Source organism: Nansenia antarctica, assembly GCF_963989245.1.
Source record: "Nansenia antarctica genome assembly, chromosome: 8".
NCBI lineage: Eukaryota > Metazoa > Chordata > Actinopteri > Argentiniformes > Microstomatidae > Nansenia > Nansenia antarctica.
The window spans coordinates 34092187-34107021 of NC_137678.1; the positions used below are offsets into that span (position 1 = coordinate 34092187).

General features: G+C 51.9%; 1 protein-coding gene across 2 annotated transcripts in view; it reads right to left on the reverse strand.

Annotated features, from left to right (window-relative positions):
* LOC308163605 (CCR4-NOT transcription complex subunit 2-like) overlaps positions 1-14835 on the reverse strand; it is a 55295-nt gene that overhangs the window by 17285 nt on the left and 23175 nt on the right. Inside the window, exons 3-7 of one of the 2 annotated variants that reach the window (XM_080537774.1) lie at positions 14166-14238; positions 13209-13460; positions 12962-13064; positions 9755-9834; positions 9478-9603 (exon numbers count right to left, since the gene is read on the reverse strand). In XM_080537774.1, coding sequence (XP_080393900.1) covers positions 9478-9603; positions 9755-9834; positions 12962-13064; positions 13209-13460; positions 14166-14238 — 634 coding nt within the window. Of the gene's footprint in view, positions 1-9477; positions 9604-9754; positions 9835-12961; positions 13065-13202; positions 13461-14165; positions 14239-14835 lie in introns of both variants that reach the window. The other variant, XM_080537773.1, reaches the window with a different exon arrangement.

Genomic DNA, 14835 nt, shown 5'->3' on the forward strand with positions numbered 1-14835 from the left:
CTCGTTACTCTCTCTCGTTTGGTCTCTCTCGTTCTGATTCTCATCACACACTGACTCACGGACCACTTCCGTCTCTTATATATACACCACCGAACCTAGCATCCGGGTCACGGACACACCCCGGATATACTACGTCATCAAACATATACATAAACATTACAATAATAATACATACACCTTCATGAAACGTACAGAAATAGTATAGAAAATAACAAAGGAAATAACTGGGGCAAAATAGGGCTGGTTTGGGGAAACTAAACTGGCTCTAAACTGTGGGCCTTCACAACAGCCGCCCCATGAAACCCTCGGTTTCAGTTAACTAAGAAGGCACACTGGCTAGGCTGCTCTAGCAGCGTGAGGTAGGAGGTGATAGTGTCCTTGGTAATTTGAGGGAGCTCAATCAGGCGTGCCACAGGTCGGGTGTAAGTGCGACCACCAACGTCCACGATGGCCGTCCGCACCCTTCCATCCGGACCCGGCAGGACCTTGGTCTCTCTGCCTGTCTGCCAGGCGGCGCGTGGAAGGGACTGGTCGATCACCAGTACCACGGCACCTTCGGACAAGTTGTCTCTCTCCCTCGTCCACTTCTGCCTGACTTGCAGGGTCGGCAGGTAGTGCAGTATGAACTGCTTCCAAAACTGGTCCGCGAGCACCTGGCTGTGCCTCCACCATCTTCTTCCGGTGAGCTCTGCAGGGTCGTAGACTACCTGAGGCAGTGCAGAGTCTCGCCGCCCCATCAGCAAGAAGTTGGGCGTGATGGGATCCAGATCTGCTACATCACTGGAGGTATAGCCTAGGGGCCGGGAGTTCAAGATGCCCTCAATCTCTGCTAGTACAGTCTGGAGCACCTCATCGGTAGGCACCTTCTGTCCGAGAATGGTACGTAGGACGTTCTTTACTGAGCGAATCTCCCGCTCCCAGGCTCCCCCGAAGTGTGGAGCATTTGGGGGGTTGAACTCAAACTTCACTTGCTGGGAGGCGAGTCTGTCACGGGCCTCCTTAGTCATCGCAGCGTAGCTCGCCCTCAGCTCGGCCTCACCACCGACGAAGTTGGTGCCTCTGTCCGACCGGAGGGTCTTAGGGGTCCCTCGCCTGGAGGTGAACCTCTTGAAGGACATGAGGAAGCTGTCGCTTGTGAGCTGGTGCAGAACTTCCAGGTGCATTGCTCTCGTCGTCAGGCACGTGTAGATGATGCCCCACCGCTTTTCGGAGGCTCGCCGGTTTCGGACTAGGAGTGGCCCGAAACAGTCGACCCCAGTAGAGTGGAACGGAGCCTGTCTCAGTCGCAGCCGGTCCTCGGGCAGATCGGACATCATGGGCTGCGGCGGCGTGGCTCGCCACCTCTGGCAGTCCGAGCAGGACCTTTGATATCTCCGTACCGCCTCCCGTCCATGGAGTATCCAGAATCTCCGTCGTACCTCCGCGAAGACACGCTCTCCACCCGCGTGCTGCACTTTGTCATCATGGTGCTTGATGACCAACCTGGTGACCTGATGCTTAGTGGGAAGCACGATGGGATGCTTCGTGTCCAGGTCTAGATCTTGAGCGCGGCGCAGTCTGCCACCCACGCGAATGAGAACACCGTCGAGCTCTGGAGCTAAGCCGCGGAGTCTACTGTCCGAGGGGATCGGCTTCCCTTTCTCGAGACACTCCCGCTCTCGGGAGAAGGCATCCTGTTGGGCACTCTGCAGCACCAGGAGCTCCGCCGCGGTGTAATCTTCGGCGCTGAGCGTAGTATCTAGGGGTAGACCGGCCTTGGAGCAGAACATCCTCTTCTGCAGCTCTTCGAGCGTCTCACACTCCTCTCCTGGAGTAGTCTCAGGGTCTACGACCTGGGTGACTCCGCAGAACAACGTCTTACGCAGCTCTTTGTCCTCTCTGTCTTCGGCTAACGCCGGCGTGGCTGGCCACTCTGACTCCCGCTCCTGTAGGAAGTCTGGTCCCGTGTGATACAGGTGGGGCTCAGCCAGATCCTGTAGAGTTGCCCCTCTCGTGATGACGTCAGCAGGGTTCCTCTTGGTGTCTACATAACGCCAGCAGTTCACCTCAGTCAACTCCAGAATCTCTGCGACTCGGGTGCCCACGAACACCTTATACCGACATGAGCTGGACTTCAACCACTGGAGGACGGTAGTGGAGTCTGACCACATGGTGACGCTCTTCAGAGGTAGCTGGAGCTCGTCGAGCAGGAACCTTCCCAGTTGCGCGCCGTTCAGGGCAGCACACAGCTCCAGTCTTGGGATGGACTGTTGCTTTTTCGGCGCCACTCGGGAACGTGCCAGGACAAACGAGACGTGGACTTCACCTCCAAGCTCTGCCGCTCTGACGTATGCCACGGACCCGTACGCCATCTCCGAGGCGTCGCAGAATACATGTAGCGTGATGACACTCCTCTCTAGGTCCGTGGAGGGAGGGAAGTAGCTCCGCTGCAGCTTGATGTGCTGGAGAGTGGGAAGTTCCTGCTCCCAGGCCTTCCACTTCTCTTCTAGGTGACGAGGCAGAGGATCGTCCCATCCTCGTTCTTGGGCCCACAGCTCCCGGACAAGCACCTTGGCCATCGTCGTGAAGGGAGCGATATATCCCAGTGGGTCGTACTGGCTCGCTAGAGTGCTGTATATCGTTCTCATCGTGACGCGTTGAGGCTTGGCAGGCTTATTGCGATAGCGTAGAGTGTCGGTCTGGAACTGCCAGATAAGTCCGAGCGTCATCTCCTGAGCATCATCTGGTGAGTGAGAGACCCAAGCCTCGCTGCTGGTCGAGGTGGCCTCCTTCGGGAGGTCTCTGATGACTTGCGGGTCGTTGCTGGCCCACTGGCAGATCTCAAATCCACCCTCCTGGAGATGAGCACGCAGGTCCTGGACTAGCTGACGGGCTTCCGTGGCTGTCTTCGAACTGTGGAGGCAGTTGTCCACGTAAAAGCTCTTATGGACGGCGTCAAACACTCCAGGAGGTGCCGTCTCCTGCGCGGCGTGAGTCTGTAGCGCATAGGTAGCGCAGCAGGGGCTGCAGGTTGTCCCGAAGGGTAGCACCTCCCACTGGTAGATAGAGGGGTCGGGGTCGCTCGGGTCCTCTCTCCAGAGAAACCTCATGAGTGGCTTGTCTTCCTCCAACATCCTGACCTGGTGAAACATTCGCTTAATGTCACCACTGACTGCGATCGGCTGCTGACGGAAGCGCACCAGAACTCCCAAGAGGGCTGGGGTCAAGGTTGGACCAGGGAGAAGATAGTGGTTGAGGTTGAGCTTCCCCACCTGGTAGCTACAGTTGAAGACCACTCGGTTCTTCCCGTTGTGGTGAACATTGTGGTGCGGGAGGTACCAAGACTCGGCACTCTGGTTCGCCTCGGCTGGCTCAAGCTTCTTCACCAGACCGGACTCCGTCAGTTTCTTCATCTCCGTTCGGTAAGAAGCAGCAAGGACCTCGTCCTTCCTCATACGCTTCTCAGTGCTGGTCAGACACTGTAGGACGGTTCGAGGGGATACTCGAAACTCTGGCATGGGTTCTCTGCGGAGTAGTGGTGTGACGTATCTCTTAACGCCCTGGACTTCGATACGCACTGTCTTTGCTTTAAGGAGGTCTAGGGCGTAGACGTCCTCCTTTGACTGTACGTAGAGCTTCTCATTCTTGTAGGGCGCAACGTCTAGCGTCCACAGCTTCTGGACGTTGTCTAGCAGCGCCGCATTCATGGAGTCCACACTGGTGTGAAGGCAGTTGATGGTCTGCACTTCTTCGGTGCGGACATGGAGGGATGACGTAGCTCTCCCGTCTCTATCTCTCCACTCGGTAGCGCCTTGGAGGGCCCACCCAAGCGCAGTCTTAACAGCCATCGGGCAGCCTCGTGGTCCTCTCAGCGGAGGACGGAGCGACACGATCAGTGCAGCGTTGTCCGAGCCGATGAGAAGGGTTGGCTCCGCTCCTTCTATCGGATGTAGGTCTACTCGCCGTAGGTGGGGATATCTTGCGCGTAACCTCTCCAGGGGGTAGTCGTAGCGAGAGAGCGCTAGCTGGTCGGCGGTGAAGACATTCTGAAGCCGATGTCTATCCGACGGCCGCCCCGCCGGGGAGATAGAGAAGTTGATTCTCGCCCCGGTGACCTCTTTAAGGTCGCGACGTATCGTGCGCAGAGTCAGCTTCTCCTCAGTCCCGTGGAGCCCCAACCGGCGCACTGCCTCCTGGAGGAGGATGGTCCGTTCCGACCCGTCGTCTAGAACGGCGTACGTGTCGTACACAGCGTTGTTGTGGTGAAGTCGGACCTTCACCACCTTCAGTAGGACCTTGGAGCCGCTGCTCTGGGTTGGGTCTAGGTAGTAGACAGGGGTTTCCTCTTCCGGTGCGCGACCGGACCTAGGGCTTCTGGTGCCCTCCGTGGACCTGGCGAGGGAGACCTCGTGTAGAATGTTGAGGTGGACCTCCTCACAGCGATTGCACTTTCTCCTCAAGGTGCAGTTCTTAGCCAGATGGTCGCGCCCACAGTTCCAGCACCTCTTGTTCTCCTCGAGCCACCCCTGCTTGGCCTCGGTACTCAGGTTGTTGAAGTCACTGCACTCATTGAACCAGTGCTCGCTGGTGCAGTACGGACATGGCGGTGGACCTCTCCGTCCCTTTTGAGGGGGTTGAGAGGAATCCTTTCCCTCAGGTCGGGCTTTCCTCTCTCTCCGAGGCTCCTCCTCCGTGTGCAGCACTCCTACTGGGCGTCCTCTGTTCGAGCTCGGCCTGTCCCAGCGGTCTCCCTTCTCCCTCTCCTTCTTCGGCTCAGCGTAACCCATGGCGTCTACGTTGGTGTCATGCACTTCCTCCAGTAGGAACTCCGCGAAGGCAGCCATGCTCAGACCCAACTTCCCGGGGTTACGAACGCGCTGCTGTCGCCGGAACCTCTCCTGCCGGAAGCGTGGGATCTTGCGGAGCAGCCGCTCTACGTTGGAGGTGCTGTTGATCTCGCTGGCGCCAGCTGGGCCCTGCGTCTTCAGCATTCCAACCAAGGTGTGCACGCGGAGCGCGAAGTCATCCAGCGCCCGTTCATCCTTGATGGGGGCCTGCTGTTCGAGGGCTTGCAGTTCAGCAAGGGCGTGGTTCCAGGGACGACCGTAGCGGGCATCCAAGTCGGCGAGCGCTCTGGTGTAAGGTGTCGGTGCGGAGGCATGGGCCAGAACCATGTTGTGGGCTCTGGGGTTCCTCACATGCTGAAGGAGAATCGCATATTTGTAGGACTCTGAGCAGGAGTCGTCCAAGAGCGTGTCTAGGCAGATGCGTAGCTCCACATACTGGCTCCTGTCCTCGTCCTTGAAGAAGGGGAACTTGGGTCCCTCCACCTGGGGAAACATCCTGTAGTGGATGATCGGGGCTGGAGTGACGGTCTGGGTGTCCGGCCTGCATGCATTTTGGTGCACTGGAGGACCTAGGGGTGTGCTACGCTCTTGGGGGATGGCTCCCCTCCCGGGCAGCGACGCTGGCTCCCTCTGGGCCGCGTAGCGGTCGGGTCCCTGGTCCTCTTCCTTCCAGGTAGTCAGCTGGGTCTGTAGTTGGACAGTCATGGCGGGGGTCATGGAGCCATCGGCGGGGGGTTCAGGAGATGGCACTCGAGAGGGCCGTGCGGATGATGCTCTGGAGCTACGGGCCGACGGAGCTCTGCTGATGCACACGTCGCGCATGGTCTGCATCACTTCCTCCATCTTCTCCGCGTGCAGTTGCTCTCTCTCCATCTGGAGGCGGTCGCGCTCCATCTGGAAGCGTTCACGTTCTAGCGCCTCCTGGCGCTGTCTCTCCGCCGCGCGTTCCGCTCCGTTCATCTGGAAGCGTTCACGTTCTAGCGCCTCCTGGCGCTGTCTCTCCGCCGCCCCCATCTGGAGGCGTTCACGTTCTAGCGCCTCCTGGCGCTGTCGCTCCGCCGCCCCCATCTGGAGGCGCTCGCGCTCGAAATGGATGCGTTCCCTCTCTCGTTCACGCTCGAACTGGAGGCGTTCTCGCTCTAACGCCACCTCGGCCTGTTGGCGCATACATTCGGACAGCGCGGCACTACTCCCTCTGGAGTGCAGGCTATCCGCCCCAGAGGCAGAACTGCCCACGGAAACCCTGGACCGGGAGGAAGCCACTGAGCGGCAGGAGCTAGGTCTCGAGCGCGCCGTACTGGGAGGCAGATCGTTAAGGCTGAGGCCCTCCCTCTTCCGCCCGCAGGCGCTGTCGGACCGGGCCTCTCCTTCCTGCTCTTCCGTTTCCACGGCAAAACCCTGCGGTTCTGCCATCTCATCCTCAGGCTGGTGCTCTTTGAGGGCTGTCTCAGTGCTAGCCACCCGCGCGCCGGCGGACGCCTCGGCCTCTCCGACCACTGTATCCCGTGGAGTGCGCTCCTCGCTACCACTCAGTGAGCTTTCGAGCTCAAGCTCATACTCCTGTAACCTCGGAGGCAACCGCGGGACTCTCTGTGGTCGTGGCTCTGGCTCAGGGGGCGGAGAAGGGGGGGTAACTGTCTGGTCTGGTTGGCTGCGCTCAGCCATGCTATCACTACACTACCTATCCGGCTCGAAGGACCAATTGTAACCAGGGAGTAGCTGAAAGGACTGTATAATTTAGGAAGGGGCTGGTTATCTAACTAACTCTAAGCTAAATAGGCAGTGTAGGAGGATACAGGCAGGGGGCGCCAGCAAACCGTTAGACTAGCAGTTACTATCGTTAGCATTAGCATGGAATTAGCATTAGCATTAGCCTTGGAATTAGCATTAGCATTAGCCTTGGAATTAGCATTAGCATACAAACAACTAACACACGGTAACGGTATCACATATGAACAACACATTTATTTACATGACTGATGTATACATCCCCAGATATATACATTCCCTCCCCGCCGGCCACACACACACTCAATCACTCACTCATAGTCTCTGGCCTGAACAGGCTTATAGTCCCGGGCTGTGGTGCGCGTTGAGGCCTGGTCGGATGGCATGTGCGTCGAGGAAGGTAGCAGACAAAAGGGGGGGGGTGACGTAGCAACGCGGAGGGAAAGGGCCTTCTTCGTAGTCCGCGCCGAGGGGTGAAGGGCTCAGGTCCGGGTGGTCCACGTCGAAGCTCCGATGGAGTCAGCGTTCGGTCGCAGTCCGCTCGTGGAGGCGACGATTCTGTCCAGTTTGGCGTCTCGCTTGGTCCAACGTTTAACAGCCGGCTGCTGGCAAGGCTGTCTAACGGGGACACAACTAAACGGGCTATACAGCTCTGAACTCGATAATCACTTTCCTGGCGTCTTCAGCTTCTGCACGGTGTGCGTGTTACTGAATCCGCCATCTTAGATTGACTTCTCGTTACTCTCTCTCGTTTGGTCTCTCTCGTTCTGATTCTCATCACACACTGACTCACGGACCACTTCCGTCTCTTATATATACACCACCGAACCTAGCATCCGGGTCACGGACACACCCCGGATATACTACGTCATCAAACATATACATAAACATTACAATAATAATACATACACCTTCATGAAACGTACAGAAATAGTATAGAAAATAACAAAGGAAATAACTGGGGCAAAATAGGGCTGGTTTGGGGAAACTAAACTGGCTCTAAACTGTGGGCCTTCACAACAATTAGATTATGATTGATTAGATTAGGTTGACAATACCACACTACATTTGAGTTTAGGGATATCAATGTTATATATTTGTGTATGTTTTATCTTTATGTATTAAATGTTATAATTGTTCCACATTTGAGACCTGTCTTCCCCCCACTCAGTTATTCAGTCGGTGTCCATCATTTTAGTTCAATTTAGTCTATCTATAGTGTTAGAGTTTAATTTGTGCCACTAAGGTGAAATAGTCCACGGGTGTGTATCCCCCCGATACATCCTCCCCATTCTCATACTCCCGAGTCCGAGTAAGTATGATTTGACAGGCAGCTAGACTTAATGCCTTCCCAATCAGCGAGACGTGGTTATAGAAATTACGTTGTTTTATTGATAAAAAGGGTAAAACTGGAAAGAGAATATAGAAAACGTACATACTGTCGTGAAACTATTTAACACACTTCAGTTAACGTAATGTGGAGTCCGTTCATTGATCGATGCAGTCTGTTCAGTTCCCAGTGTGGCGCGCGTTCAGCGCTGGACATAATGGCATAGCGCGCATGCGAATCATGAAAGCCTATATATTATTATATTTATTATATAGCTCGTATCTAATCGTATCGGATGAGAAATAGACATTAAACGGCATACAGGCTACACAACAGTAATCACCGCGACAAACAGCTATATTATATTTTTATATGATGACCGGAATATCTCACGTTTGTCCGGTAAATTGAAATCTTCCCGGACACGATGACCGGCGCCAATTTTTTCTAACGGAAACCCTGATATATACATGAAAACACAAAATGGCATATAAATTCAGCACATTTATTTATACATTACTTGACACCATGATGTCAATGGGAAAAGAGCGGCGCAATGCTAGCAGCGATCATTTCAAAACGGAGATAACCGAGGCTGCGTTCGTAAATACGCTCTGAAAATCTGATCACCACTCATGGAATGCCTCTTGTCCAATCAAATTACTTGGTCCCTTTATGACGTTGCACCTAGTGTGCGTTCCGGCGCTCTCAGAGCAAGATTACGAACGCAGCCCAAGAAACGAGAGGAAACAAGTCAACTCCGACATGGATATAACGATTAAGTGTAAAGGCCAATGCACACACCGTGCGATTTCTGTTGCGCGTCAACATTCCATTTTGAAGTTTGAATGGAAGTCTATGAGAGCATCGCATCTCAACACACACAGCCCCGATTTTAATCGCACGGCGAAAATTCGATTCCATTCATTTTGAATGGGACAAAGCACACGGCGTGCGAGTTTTGTCGCACTGTCAAATTTTGCAAATGTTAGCTTCAAAATGAATGGAATCGAATTTTCGCCGTGCAATCGGGCCGTGTGTGTTGAGATGCGATGTTCTCATAGACTTCCATTCAAACTTCAAAATGGAATGTTGACGCGCAACAGAAATCGCACGCTGTGTGCATTGGCCTTAACAATTAAGTGTTAAAATATATTATATTATAGGTTAAAAATACGAGAGATTTACGGGAAAATATTTAAACGGGAGCACAGCGGGAAAGAAAGGTAAAATACGGGAGAATCCCGGGAAAAACGGGAGGGTTGACAGGTTGGCTATGTGAAGTGTGGAGATAGGTCTGGCTATGCGAGACAACTGGCGGACTAACGTTACCAACGAGCCCATGGGCTTGCCACTCGCCAGATTCGGGTTGGGTGCATTTAAAAAAGCGGATATTTTAGCCTACTTGTCTATGTTTGACGCTTGTCTACGTCCGTAATAATTCCTCTTTCTTGGGGGGGCGGGGGGTTCCGTTGGGGGGGCGGCCTGCCCCCCCAAGGCAATGGTAGGGGAAACACTGCACTCACACACACTCTCGCACACAATTTCTCAGACACACTTTCTCACACACACTCACACACACCCAGGCCTCACCATAAGGAGCCCTCCCGGCCAGGGGGTTGAGTAGAGGAGTGGGGTTCCCGCTGCCTTCCCTTCGACTCCTGTCTGCCAACGCTGGGAAGTCTGACAGGTCCAGCCCCGTCACGTTCTCACTCCCGTCTGGAGGGGGCGCCACCACAGACACAAGCAGGTCAACAACAACCAGGTCAACAGAGAGAACAGGGCTTGGCTGGTGAGGGGGGAGGGGGTTAGAGAATAGGGTGTGGCTGTGCGGGGGGAGGAGAGGGGGGGAGGGGGCGTGACACCTCACCTGTTCCATTGAAGATGTTGCTCGATAACGAGTTGTTCATACCAAATGCTGGATTCCTGTTCATTCCAAACCCCGACATACTGGAACGACACACACACCCAGGTGAGATACACACATACACACGACACACACACACACACGACACACACACACACACACACACACACGACACACACACACACACACACACACACACACACACACACACGAGACACACACGAGACACACACGAGACACACACGAGACAAGGAAAGAGGCACAGAGCAGTGGCAAGGAAAGAGGCACAGAGCAGTGGCGTGTCCAGACCTTTTTCACTGGAGTGGCCCAGTGGTGGCACCTAGTTATGCATGGGTGGGACAATTTTGAGAATTTAACACTTAATTCCCTGCATTCTGGTCAATTTGTATGCACCATTTTGTGCTTTTTATTACCATTTCTCCACTACCCATTGTATACTTTAATTAGGCTACTAACATTACAATCCCTGTTTAAAAGTCCCAGTGCTACCAATCACAACACAACAGAGTGGCACCATACAAATGTAATATTAAACTCCCATATTTATTCTTTAAACAAACAAATCTGGGGGAGTGGTCGGAGTTAACGAGATATTGTTCCAATCCATTACCTGGCCATTACCTGCCTGTGAAAAGTATGAAAAGTTTGAAAGGCAGATTTTCTCTGTTAGTTGATTTGGAATGTACCAACATTGAAATATGTATATCTTCTTCAACTTTTCAGATATCAACAGGTGCGTTTCCATAAAACATTCTGATTCGCATGAGAAATGTAATGGAAACAGCTTGATTCACATAAACTCGATGCGAATCACCTCTAATTCACAGTCGCACAAAGTTGGGAATGCTACTTAAACAAACTAACTAATGCACACCATAAGCGGTGTATGCTCAATAAGCCGCTTATGGTGTGCATGTAACCGCAGTCTGAGTCCGATAGTCGTGGAATATCGATTCTGACAACCGAACACGCAACAACCAGACATTTCTTTATGCTAGTAGCCGTTGTAAGCTATTTTAAGCGTACCTAACTCTGGATCAAGAATGTTGTTTTTGTCCACGCTTCCGTTGCCTAAACGCGCGCGCATTTTTGATGACGTCGACTGTAAAAGGGTCTATACCAGGACTTGAGAAACGAGATGCCCAACATTGGATTTGACAAACTCTGGCCCATTTTGCGCAACAAGTGGAAGAGTTTGAAGCAGCGGAGACAGGGTTGCCAGATGGGCTGGTTTTTGGTGGATTTAGCTGTTTTTAGACTGGTTAGGCTCGAAAATGTCAATCCCATCTGGCAACCCTGAGCGGAGAGTCTACAGATACTAGTAGGTTTACAGATATCGCACTGCTGGAGATGCACACCACACGTTCTTAAAAGAAATAAAGCTTTATTGTACTTAAAACAATATTTCGTATGTGTTTTTTGCGAGAGTTCTTTACATCAAATTATATACATCATGTCAGCTGTGTGCCAATCAATCAGGGGGGTGGCACCTGGGGTGGCCAATCAGATTTCAGGGGTGGCACGTGCTACCCCAGGCCACCCCCTGGACACGCCCCTGGCACAGAGAGACACACAAGGTGACAACCAGACACAGGGATTAAAGCAAAAAAAAATCTCCTGACGGAAAAAGAAATTCAGGCCAAATCGGGGCCGGTGGCTTTCCGTGCGCAAAGCGCGCGTGCGATTTTCCGTTCTACGTTCTAATGCTTTGACTTTTCTTTCGAAAAATGTGAATAAATTTCCGCGTTGTATAAAATCAATGACACATCGCTAGTCAACTAACACGGCTTGTTTTGTGAGCCTGCTAACAATGTAAAGTAGTGTTCTAGTTAACTAGGTAGCAGTCCAATCCATTTCGCTGCAGTGTTTTGGCTTGACTAGCGAGTTTGTGTTGTGATTCTCAACAACGTTGAAACGTAGTTTCACCCTTTTCCATAGTTTTGAATATTAAATGTGTGGACTGACGATGTAGCGCAGCCTAACTTATTCTAATAATTATTTAACATACTTTTGTTCTGATAATTATTCCCTTCTCCTCCCAGACAAGGTCACATTATTATTGGATTGGTTGTTTGCGTGCTGGGTGAAGTTAGCTAAACATTTAACCTGCTAGCTAGCAAGAGAAACATCATGTCACTCTCCAAAGGTCTAAAGAGGAAAGTTGACGGTGAAAACAGGGCATTTAAAGAGGAATGGACAGCGAACTATACGTTCATCCTACCTGGTTTCATCAATGCAAAGCCGTTGTGAGACTCACATTTTACGTGCTCACAATGAATGTTCCCTTCCACCTATACATGCGAGTCGTCCTTTCGTCAATGAATGCGATAAAGACGCACTAGAGGAATCGATTGGTGCATAAAAACCTTGAGAACTGCCGGATTAAAGTGACGTCCATAATAATAATAAATAATAATAATACATTAGACTTATAGCGCTTTTCTAGACACTCAAAGACGTCCATATCACCAACAAATAGTGACCGATGGGAGATGCCAGTTTTCTCATTAAGTGAGATTTAATAGCCTAATATTATTTTTTCTATTTTTAATGAATGGCTCATTGTAATTATTATCCCTAGTAATGTAGCGTGTTTTCTCTGTCGTTTCAGGAGCATATAGGCTAAGCGGATTCAGCTTTCTTTTTTTTTGCGCCGATTTTGTTGTCAATGTTTTTCATAAAATTAAACTGCATTTGCTTTGTTACTGTTCACATGTGTGGTGCAGTCACATTCACATAGCCTATAAGTAAACATTACGTTTGAATGATTTACTGAGCTGGCGTTACTTTTTTCAAACCACACACCGCATGTCGGCTATTTCAGCACCACGCGTTGTCCACCTACTTATCACTATGAGGGGTTCAGCGTCAGTGCACCCCGCTCTGTTACTGTCGCATAGTTGTAGCCAATAAAGGCCTATATGTAGGCTATATAGGCTATTATATATCATTTATATTCCTAATACCAACATCAAAATAGATTGTATGCCTCTACAAATCATATTACACCAGGTAAAATCCGTCACAACTTGGAATAAATTGACGGAAATCCGTCGTAGCGACGGAGAACTTTAATCCCTGACCAGACAAAGGTGAGGCAAAGAGAGAGACAGAGAAACAGACAGGCAGAAAGAGAGAGAGGGAGAGAGACAGTGAGTCCTACAGGTGAGTGGTACAGGTGAGTCGTACCTGTTGATGGTGAAGGGCTGGCGTGACTGCTGCTGTTTGGGCATACAGATGATGGAAGGTGAGCTTCGGTTGGGACTCCCCAGGCCAGAACTGCCCCCCAACCCTGAACTGCCCCCGAGTCCAGAACTGCTCCCCAACCCTGAACTACCACCCAACCCTGAACTACCGCCCAACCCTGAACTGCCCACGAGTCCAGAACTACCCCCCAACCCCGAACTGGCCCCCAACCCCCCCGAACTACCCATACTGCTGGTCCTGGCGCTGCCCATGCCCCCCATTCCCCCCGCCTGCCCGCCCCCCTGGCTGTGGTTCATCAGGTTCCTGGTGTTCATAGGCAGGATTCCCCGGCTCGGCGAAGGGGGGGTGTGGAGGGACATGGCGGGGGGGACGCCGGTGGTGGGCGGCGGGGCGTGGCTCGGTAGCTGGCTGCCCTGCGTTAAGCTGCGGTTCAACTGAGGAGTGCTGTTGTTCATCCCTCTCATGGGGAAGCCGAGTGCACCTGGAGAGACACACACACACGCACGCACACAGAGTTGTTGGAAATTGACTCAAATTAATTGACTCATAATATTTGGAACATCAGGGCTGATCATTCAGGGCATTCAAAGTGAGATAATCTTGACATATCTTGAGGTTGTTCTAAAACACCATGTTTTCTGTCGACTATTGAATAATGACAACAACACTGGTGTTCAATCTCCCCAAATTCTCTCATGTCACCCCCTCCTTTGCATCCTTCACTGGCTCACGGTAGCAGCTCGCATCAGATTCAAGACCCTGGTGCTCACCTACCGGGCGGCAAAGGGAACTGCCCCTCCCTACTTACAAGCGATGGTCAGCCCCCATAATGACAACAACACATAGATTCAAGACTCTGCTTCAAGACCTTTGTGTTGAAGATTGTGTTCTCTGTAGACAGCGTCTACCATCACAAACATGATGATAAGATGCAGAAGCAGGATGTCTCTTGATAAGGGAACACCTTGAAGTTTTGTGTGGATATACTCAGATCATAGGGTAAGGAGGGTAAAGGAGAAAAAGTCCACAATAATCAAATTCAAAGCAGAATTTGGGCCGTCCAGTTAAGAGGTATTCCTGTCTGTGTGTTGGCTTCTGATTGGCCGTCTCCTCGGGAGAGAGACGTGTGTGTGTGTGTGTGTGTGTGTACATGTGTGTATGTGTGTGTGTGTGTGTGTGCACTTACTTTGTGGGCCATATAAACTGGCCCCAAGCTGCGACAATTGACCTGACGACGATGGTGATGGAGATGCCAGCATCTGGAAGACAGAGAGACAGAAAGGTTAGAGAGACAGACAGGGAGAGAGAGAGAGACAGAGAGGGAGAGAGAGAGACAGGCGTGGAGAGAGAGAGAGACACACAGAGAGACAGGCAGGGAGAGAGAGAGAGAGACACACACAGAGAGACAGACAATGTTAGAGAGACAGACAGGGAGAGACAGAGAGATAGATAGGACAGTTAGAGAGACAGACTGGCAGAGAGAGAGACAGGCAGAGAGAGAGACAGACAGGCAGAGAGCGACACACATAGGGCTTTCACACCGGCAAAGAACCGCGCCGGTTCGCGTTTGGGAACCTCCGAACGTTGGTGCTGTCTGGCGAACGAGCCCGCGTTCATACCAGTGTAACCAGAACCATCCGCGTCATCAACGCTGGGTGATGAAGGGTCGGGATAAACAAAAATGTCACAACTAGATCGCAGCCAGGGCTGGACTGGCCATCTGGAAATGCCCGGTGGGCCGCGGGAGTTTTGGGCCGAGCCGACCGGCAAAAAAAAAAAATAAAAAAAAAAATAATATTTTTTACCAGCCGGCCCGGCCGAAAGCTACCATTGAACGGCCCATAAATCGAAAGCTG